Source organism: Poecilia mexicana, unplaced genomic scaffold, assembly GCF_051168715.1.
Source record: "Poecilia mexicana isolate PSO_F unplaced genomic scaffold, ASM5116871v1 scaffold_14, whole genome shotgun sequence".
NCBI classification, from domain to species: Eukaryota; Metazoa; Chordata; class Actinopteri; order Cyprinodontiformes; family Poeciliidae; genus Poecilia; species Poecilia mexicana.
This window is the reverse complement of record NW_028263383.1, coordinates 28941558-28951907: the sequence shown is the minus strand read 5'-3', so window position 1 is coordinate 28951907 and position 10350 is coordinate 28941558. Positions and strand designations below refer to the sequence as shown.

At 39.6% G+C, this 10350-nt stretch overlaps 1 protein-coding gene across 1 annotated transcript in view; it reads right to left on the bottom strand.

Moving 5' to 3' along the window:
- Positions 1-541: 541 nt before the first annotated feature.
- cadm1a (cell adhesion molecule 1a) overlaps positions 542-10350 on the bottom strand; it is a 393093-nt gene continuing 383284 nt past the window's right edge. The window contains exon 11 of the mRNA XM_088012458.1: positions 542-6559. Within this exon, the coding sequence (XP_087868584.1) occupies positions 6441-6559 (119 nt within the window). The 3' untranslated portion in view covers positions 542-6440. The remainder of the gene's footprint in view (positions 6560-10350) is intronic.

Below are 10350 nucleotides of genomic sequence, written 5' to 3'. Positions count from 1 at the left end.
TAGTGGAACACAGAGACCCTAACCCTAACCCCGTCTAAACAAAACAGAGAAACCACAACATATGCAGGTAAAATAACAACAGCTAAAACATTATTGAAAAGTACATGGTACATGGTATACTTTCCATAAGGTTTGAAGCTATTTTAGGCTTGAATAGCTTCGCTCTTTAGCTAACTCCTTCTAGTGTTCTCCAGCTTCCAATTAGATCGGTTTTAGAAGCAGAAATTACCTCCAGTAGGACCAGAGAAGTGGCATCGTCATCCATCGCCGTTTGCAAAATGTCGCTTATGCGTCAGATTTACAAACGTATCAGAAACGCACAAATATACAGGTTCCGGCTTGGAAAAAATTTGATTAATTGTGTTATAATCTATGTAATTAATGGAAAGTAATGCTGTAAAATCTCAGCCCTTCTTAATTTATTTGTATTCTTTGTTAAATTTAGCAGTTTATTAAAGCCGCTCAACTCTGTTCACAAACAGTACATCGTCTGTGCATCTTGTTTTTGACGCACAGATCTGAAATAAAAAGCCAACACATATTATTTTGGACATTAATATCTTTTCTCTTTTATTAAGACAAGAACTCTTCATTGTTTTGTAAAAATGTCTATTTATGAACCAATACAAAATGTGTATGGGAATGTGGAACTCCTGTTCTCCATTAATACACATTACATTTTTCTCAAGTACAGCAGAGAGACAAAAAGAACAATCTGAAAACAAGAACCGGGTGGAACAATCAAATCTTTTTTTTTCTTTTTTGGGAATCAAAGGAGTTTGAAAAGGCGGTGGAGCGTTCAAAGTGACAGTAGTACAGCCACGACACGTTTCTGATCCTGCTTCATTCCAATAAACGTATGATATGTCAAAGAAAATCAATATTTAACACATTTTTTTTACAGTGCACCAAATATTAAGAAAAAATACATAAAACATGTACAACATATTGTATATGCAAAACATCTCACCAGTTCTGGACCTAAAAAGAATGTGTTTGCACTTCTGGACTTGATGAACGCATTTGTACATGCCTTTATGTTGGCGACAGGTGGGGCCTAAACTTTGCATTCTACCTGAGATGCAGTCACATCGGTCAGCAACACATGAACCTGAGACAGGACATTATCAAAGGGATCCAATGTGCAGGAAACTACCTCAGTTACAACAAATGTGCGTTCTTTTTTTGTTTTTAATTTACAGGGAATATCCAGAAAAATAAATCAAAACCTTATGTGTCATTTATTCCAATCTGATTAATTCAACATACACAAATGGTATCTTTCATGTTTTTAGGAGTACAAAAAAAAGTCAAAATCAACAAATTGGTCTTAAGGAAGAAACAACATCCCCGTCAGTTCCTGTATTGACGACTTCATGTCTTAAAACTGGATCTAAGTGGAAGCTGCCATTGGTCATGGAAGCAAAAACAGTGCTCACTGTAGAATACAAATCACAAAGTTGCAGCCTAACAGATGAAGTGGTATCTGCTCTGTGATCCATAAAGCAACAATAACCAGTCAGATATTTGTTTGTCATTTTTTTATTCAGACACCAGACCGTGAAACATCTAACCTAATCAGTCCCCCGTTGCCCTACCCCCACCCATCCAGTTTACACAAACACAAAACAGTGTCGTCAGCATACAGAGTGAACATAGTGGTAATTTATACGTGACTTCTTAAATCGAGTACATGAAATGTGTGTAACTAATATGTACACGTCTGGTGAAAAAGCCAAAAAAATTAAACTCCCAGCTACAGCTATCCCAACTGTTCTTTTCTAGGGCTGCAAACATTTCATTAACACAGACGGGGAAAGGATAAAGAATGCATTTCAGTCAGTTCCTTTGAGACAAACCTCAGCTTGAAATCCCCAACATAGAAAGCCTGAATGCTGTCTTCATGCATGACGATGATATATTAAAGCTATCGCACAGCTGATGTGGTTCACATTTATAAAATACAATGAAATGCTTAAAAGTCACAACTAGTGGTGGATATGAGGACACACTGCAAGCAACACCCAGTTCCCCAAACAGGAACTCTAAAAGTAGTTTTCAGTCCAAAACTTTCAGTGGGCTTGACTGATATGTATTTATAGTGATGATGAACTGAAAAAATATAATAAATAAAGTCATCAGAAGACAGAGGTGTTAGGTCAAAACTAGCTAAAAAGCTAATGTTAGATAAAATGTTGTTAAAAGCATATGGGCTAAACCTAGCGTGTTGACTAACATGAACTCACTCCATTCAGTATATTGAGCTTATCATAAATAGCTCAAATGACAATTTTAACTAAATTGCTAATGCTAGCATGAGGGCTATAACTGAAATATCAGTAGCATTCCCTATTCAGTTTGCAAACACCTGTTGAAAAGATAAACTTAGCTAAAATGCTCATGATAGCTTAAATGCTAATTTTATGACTGATCTGGGTGATGCTCAACATTTTTCTTGTATATTTTGTTGTTTATTGTCGTTATCTTTTCTCCACTTCTCTGTAATGTCTTTTGATCTAAGAGGGTTGATTAGTTAGTTCTGATTAAAACTCTATTTCATTAATTATATCAGTGATTATCAGACTAACTGTGAGTCAGAAGGTCTGACAAAAGGTCAATCAGAACAAATTGTCTGAGCAGCCAACTTTATACAGAGGCGATTAAGGGATTTAGTCAGTTTTAGAGATTTTCAGCTGTTGATTATTTGAAATGATTATTTTAAAGTTTCTTCTTCTACAGTAAAGTGACACTACTTTACTACTTATAAAATAAAAACAGGAAGGGAGAGTTTGAATTGCATGTGGGTGCTCAGCTGCCAGCAGTTCACTGTGACTGGTTGTTTGTATAAACTTGTTTTAATGTGAAATTGCCACAAAATAAGGAAGTAATGGAAAACCAAACAGCCGGAGCAGAGCCTGCTGCTGGCAGAGATCTCTCCATTTCACAGAGAATATTTCTCCTTTCTGCTGGACTTTCTGCCATCATAAGATATTTTTACGCTCACTAAGAGTCATATCACTACCTCTAACATTTTATCAGGTTAGGTCTTAATGCCTATGATGCTGTATGAAAAACGTTTAGCGTACTGAGGGAAATTCTAAGAAAAAGGATAACGTTTCCAAAATTTTGAGCATTTTCTTGATGGTGTTAGGAGCTAATTTTAGTCTTAAGATTCTTTATACATAAACGTCCAAGATATTCGGTGGGATTAATTCATTGTTTTCACATGATTTTAAATGTTTGAGCATATATTCATGATTTTGCCATATGAATAAAGTCCATAAACTCAAACTTTTAAAAATAATTCCTACCCCCCCCCACAAAATCCATTAATTGCGGTTGATGTTTAAAGGGGCTGCATTAAACAAAAATCATATTTTGCAGGTTTTTGTATGTCCACTTGGGTTTCTACAGCTTCTAATAACACCCCAAACACTTAAAACAAAACCACTCAGCTGTTTTTGGCAATACGTTCATATTGTTTGGTATCTGGAAAATTAGCTGTTTCAAAAATCTCCAGAATGTAATGTCCCTAATCAGCAGGCACTGCCCTGTTACCTAGCAACCCCAGCAGATCTTAGCCCATCACCTAGCAACCCAAAACTGAGCTCCAGAATGTTTGGTCAGTTGGTTTTACTGTTGTATAAGAGCAGAAATGTTTTGTTGTTGACTTACCATCCAGAAACCATTTGCTGTGTTCTTGTTGGTTATGCAGGAGGCTCTACTAATGCTTTTCGAAGATGATTAATTGTATAATTGCTCCTCTGTTTGCAGCCATTTTCACCTGCAAGTGTTAACATTGAGTTGGGGGATTTGGCCAGCAACAGCTTAATTTGAAGTGACAGAGGCCATACTGAGGAAACTAAAATCACATTATCTAAGAATGATTTTTTGCAAAAAATAAAAAGTGATGAAATTGTTTTTAATGCCCACAGACCTGTTCTAACTTGTTCATTTAGTCATTTTGCCCTGGAAAAACACCCAGAATTAAAATGACAGTGATGCAGATGATGGCATATAAGCTTTATGTGACACGAGAAGTGATAACCGCTAAATATTCCCACTGGAAGAAGCGCGCTCCAGCCGCTACCTCCACCCACACCCACCCACATCTGTCCTGGACTCATTAAACGTGTTGCTTGCTGTGTGAACTCATAAGAACCACAGCAGAACCACCAGGCGCTCTGCACTGTTGACAAGCTGATGCAAACAACGGATTAACGGCACGGAGCAGAAAATGTGAAGGAAATTATTTTACAGGCAAACAATGACTTTTGGCATAACTCCAAACCGACTCCGGTTCGGTTCTGGCAGCTGGTGCTGAAGTGGAACCGAAACAATCCGAGCGCGGATACAGACATGCAAAGAACGTGTGAAATATCGAAGCATTCAAAAAGCGGGCGGGCGAAAGCAGAACCCGAGTGGTGTGACCCTCAGAGCTGTTCGGTTTCCTCTCCGTTTGACAGAACTTAAGATGAGAACCGAGATGTTCAGGCGTTACTCTGGGAGGCTGTAAAAAGGATTTGTGACTCCTCTGGCTTCGTCTACATCCAGTGTTTATGAGAATAAATGATGAACCCACCGACCAACGCCCGCGAGAGCTCAAATGAAGTTCAAACTTACAGATGTTTCAGTTTAAAACTGGTTAAGGCGGTTCTTTCTACTGCGTTAACTACACAACACGAGCATCCTGCACTTCAACAACCAGGCGTCTCCCCTGAAATAGGACATTTTATTTTCTCCACTTGGAAGAAAAATAATACTTTAGATTGAGAGAAAATGCAAACAAACTGAAACGCTGATATGTACAGGCATTTTAATCATAAGAAACAGGAGAAAATTTTAATTAAGCAATATGGAAGAAAATTAGGGATGTAATTTAGAAAGTAGGTCAAGATTGGTAAAAATCTTTCAGTGTTTATTTTTGCAAACGTTCTGGTCATTTTGCCTCGTCACTATTTTGTCAGAAAAGTGAACTCTGGTTTGGTTCTAAATGTGAACACCAAGCGGACCAGAGACCGCTCCAGAAGCAGGAAGTGGAATACAGCGGAGGGCATTCTGGGTAACTACACCCAAAACAAACGTGTTAGCCTAAGTGAAAGAAATGGCTCGTGGTTTTTGCTCAAAGATAAAATACAAATCCTCCACCCCCTAAAACCCAATTACACTCCATTTTTATGCTGTCTGATGAAAAAGGAAGTTGCGCTCTGTGTCGTTTTTATGTTGTTTCCTCCAGTGGGTCTTGGTGCAGCGCCTCCGCAGGTAAGGAGGGGAACGTGTTGCTCAAAGGGTTTGGTTGGTTTGACTCCAGGCAGTTTGAAAGTGAAACAAATGTGCAACTTTTATTCCCAATCGAGCCAAGTCTACCAGACTATCAGGTGGGAAGACACAATAAGTCTGTAGTTAATAATATCTACAATCTGGAGGTCGTTTAATGTTATTTTGATTTAATTAAGGGTCAGAATCAATTGTAGGATAAAAATAAATAAATGACGGTTTAATACACAGTTATATACAAATAAATTATAGTTTGCATGAGATTCAACCAGTTTACGTACAAAATGTATGAATTTGTTTCTTTTCAGATTCAATAGAAATTAGGACAAGAGGCAAAATGACCCATAAGCCTTTGCATACTTGCTTCTGCCTGTACTTCTAGGTGTTGTTGGTGGGGGAGTTCAATAAAAACAAACCTGCGTCTGGTTTAGGCTGTCCGTACAGTGACACACAAAGCATTACGTCTTCAGAACCTCAGAGGAAAAAGAGAGAGGAAATGGCTTGAGACAAATCACAGTATACTTGAAAGAGTGTTTGTTATGCAGGAGAGGAGTAGAGCGCGCGTGTGCAGACACATTTAGAGAAATGAATAAAGTGGCTGTGTAATTTTACCCTCATACAAAAGCCGACAGCAGGCTGATAATAACAAGTGTTGGGGGGGGGGAAGAAAAGATGAAAACGGGGAAAAAAGAGCAACGAGGTTATGCAAATGACGATCAGCACGGATGTAGAGTGTGGAGAGAACAAAAAAAATTCAGAACAAGGCACAGAATTTTCTGCAAATGGTGGAACTAAAAGATAAACTTCGTACCAGCAGTTAGGGAGGTGTTAAATGGTGAAGCTCTCTACAGTGATTTCTGGCAACATCTGGCGCCCCCACCCACACCCACCCACTCCCCACCCCCCAACTCGCTTTTATTTATTTTTTTTATATTTTATCTTTTTTATCTTAAACACAAATAACATTCCATCTACATCTGCAGACTAGACTAAACGACGGCGTAAAACCAGGCCTTTCCTTCAAAATCCCTCCTCCATCCCTTTCACCAAAAAGCGATCCGAATCCGTCAAAAAACCCCCCTGCCCCATCCCCGGGAAAGCGGCTCGGCGTGCCGGCGACAACACCCGAGCGAGGGCGGGGGCGGGGGTCCCCCCGGTTCGGGTTAGATGTAATACTCCTTCTTTTCGTCCGAGTTGGTGTGGCCGCCCTCTGCATTGATGATGGCTGTGTCTGCGTCCGCCGCGTCGTCTGCACCTTTGGCTTCGTGCGTGAAGTAGGTACCTGAGGAGGGACAGTGGAGCACAGAGTTACCCCGCAGCGAAGAGTGACTTATTCACGAAGTCTACTATGAGTTAGAGCTCCACAATAAATCAGTAACAAGATATATATCGCAATAGACACATGATCAATTGATAATACATATCAATATTGTCACCAAAGTCTTGGTTTGCCTAAATCACCTTTTGGCAATAGAGAGGTGGTGTTTATTTAGCAAAAATGCGTTTTGACAACATTATTTTAGGAAGGTAACGATATACAGAACCGCACAGAGCTGCACGGCCTTCTGGGAGATGTTGTCAGAGGAAACCTTTAGCTGCTCAACCTCTAGGCTAGTTAAGTGTGGTTGGTGGCAACAACTAACTCTCTCACTGTGTAGTTACCTAGCAACAACCTCCAGGGTAACAAGCAGTTTCAATCCCCCCACCCCCCTCCAACTTCGGTTACCTAGCAACAACCTGCAGGGTAACAAGCAGTTTCAATCTTCCCCACCCCCCTCCATCTTCGGTTACCTAGCAGCAACCTGTTGATAACAGCAACAGTTTCAGTTTTGTGCTTGAAATAAACAACAACGGTGTAAAGTGAAAACTGAAGATAAAACAGTAAAGATTAAGCCACCAGTTTAGCAATATTTCAGATATTTAAAACAAAAATCTAATCAATATTTGCTGATAGATGCTCATGTTGTGATAAGTTTTTCAGCCACATTGTTCAGCACTACTATGAGTATACTTATCTCATACTAAAAATGAGGCACTGTGCTTGTAGTTTAGCTTTCATAAGCTATGGACACACTGCATGTTATTGTTTATATCCAGAAATTTTGCAGAGGAAAAAAACAATTCTTTTTTTTTTGCCATTGGATTCTGTTGACAAAAACTTGGAGACATATATTAATTTAGTGGATTGCGCCACAGCAAAGACAACATAAGGCTTGTCAGGATAACACATTTTGCTGGATGGCAAATTGTCCCAGAAGTTGTTGCGATAAACGATAACATTGTTGTTTTGAGAGCATTTCTATGTAATATAATGGTAATGGCATAATAATGCAAGAACACATTCGTGAAGATCAATAAACTTTAAACTCTAATGAACATTTAACACCAAAGCTGGAAGACATCTTAAATATCCAAAACAAATAAACAAAACAACAGAAATAAAAAATAAAATGAATTATGAAGTTTCTGTAAACAAAATTATTCTTAAAAAAAAGGCCAGTTGAGACCAAAACAGTAAACTGAAGACTTTTATCTTCAGAAAAAAGAAAAATGATGCAAATGAAAATTATTGATTTATTGCTGATTGCAACATTTTATAAACTTAAAATTAAGTATTTAATTAGTATACTTTCCACTACACTACAAGTACATGGACCACATTATACTTGATATACTCAAGTATACTCATCAAAATAAACTTCGAGTATGCTAGTTTTTGCTAAGGAACGTATCGGCTAACAGCCTGCTGCTTTAGATGATACCACAGATTAAAATGTGACCCTCCATTCACAGCACCTGATTATGTAAATCCTCACACACACACACTCACACCCACACCCACGCACACCCACACACACACACACACACACACACACACACACACACACACACACACACACACACACCAGCAGCAGCAGCAAAGCGTCACACTCAGATTCTCCATTTTCCTCCGGTTTGCTTGCTGCAGGATTGGCACATGAAAATCAGGGCCTTGAAATGATCTTGAGTGCGCAGAGGAGTGTGGATCGCACGTTCGAATTAACCTTGTCAAGTTGGGCAAAAGAAAAGGCCACTTCAAACCTCATTTGCAAGATTTATTCACACCCTGTCACAGCGGACGAGTTTGGTAATGATGACAATATATCGAAGCTGAGTGAGGGAGAAAAATGCCAAACGTGAAAAATTACTGTTTGATCAGACAGAAACAAGGTGCTCAGTGGTGCTGCAGCAAGTACCAACCTGCTGGAGGATTTTCTTCTGTTCTGCTTTAATGTCACATTCAGACCAAACTAATGTTAATATTACACAAATATAACCTGAATAAACACAAAAAACAGCTTTCAACAGCGACCTGGCCCTGTGTGAAAAAGTGATTGCCCTTGAAACGTAATAATCCGGTCAAGTGCATAATTTCAGCACTAAGCACATCAATTCAGTGGTAAAATAAGGGGTAAAGAAAAGTTATAATCCAGACTAAAATATGGCTGAAAAATGTACCGCAATATACCCATTTCATATCAATCAATACGTATAATAATTGATTAGTTTATGGTTTTAAATATCTGAAATATTACCAACCTGATGGTGTGACCTTTCCTGTTTCATCCACAGTTTTTACTCCATGTTGGTTTTTATTTTTAAGCAGTTATGAAGCTCAGTGGGGAAACCTTGAACTGCTGCTGTGCCAGTTACTCAACAGGTTGTTGCTAGGCAACCAAAGACTGAGTGAGTTGCTTGGTAACCAAAGAGTGGAGGTGAAGTTTCTAGTGTGCTTTGGACCATTGTCCTGCTGCACAACCAAGGTGATCTGGATCTTAAGAGCCAAGTTTAGTTACAGCCGTAGACCATCACACAGCCACCACCATGTTTCATCCAGACCATCATACAGCCACCACCATGTTTCATCCAGACCATCATACAGCCACCACCATGTTTCATCCAGACCATCATACAGCCACCACCATGTTTCATCCAGACCATCATACAGCCACCACCATGTTTCATCCAGACCAGGGGTCCCCAAACTTTTTTCTGCGAGGGCCACATAACTGTTCCCTTTTCTGGTCGGGGGTCGGTCTTAGTTTTTTGAGAAAGAAACCTTAGAAAACTTTTGTTGACGGGGGGGGGGGAGTGAAACTGTGGACCGGGAGGTGGGGGGGGGGGGGGGCTGGATTACTGCCGACAACATATTCGCGTTTGTAGATAGATTTTTACCCAGAATGCAAATGGAAAAAAAAACCGTGAGCAAAACGGTGACTGGTACTGACTAGTATATATTCCATTGAGGGAAACTAAGTTTCATATCTGCTCAAGAGCCCCCCTGGTGGTTGAAGAAAAATCCACATATATATGAAAAAAAACACTGAATGCTCTCTGGTATTGTTCAGGGGGCCGGACCAAATGAGGAGGCGGGCCGGATCCGGCCCACGGGCCGTAGTTTGGGGACCCCTGATCCAGACCATCATGCAGCCACCACCATGTTTCATCCAGACCATCATGCAGCCACCACCATGTTTCATCCAGACCATCATGCAGCTACCACCATGTTTCATCCAGACCATCATGCAGCCACCACCATGTTTCGCTCTGTGAATGATGCTCCTCTTCTGAAAAATGCTGTCATACTTCAAAGCTCGATGTAATAAATAAATAAAATAATTATTGTGGATTAGATTGTTGTAGGGTTCTTCCTGTTAAAAGGAGTTGTTTCTTTCCACTGTCACCACATGCTTGCTCAGACTGATTCAATGCATTCAGCCTGGCTTCCTTAAATCTAATGTTTTGCCACTTGGCATCAAATTATTGACTGATCTTGATTGTGTTCTATTAAAACTTGAAGTTTAGATTATCTTGGATCTTAATTTCCACTAACATTGGAAAAGTTATGACCTGTTGAAGTACTTGGCAGGCTGACCAACATTTCTGAAGCATTTGCTTTGGAGAAAAGCTGCCACACTGATAATGTGCTGATGCCAAGTAACCTGAAACTCTGACCCGAGCAGAATCATAACATAAAAACATTTTTCTGCATCTCTAATTGCCTCATTTATGCCTTTTCCCCTCTGAAGTGTT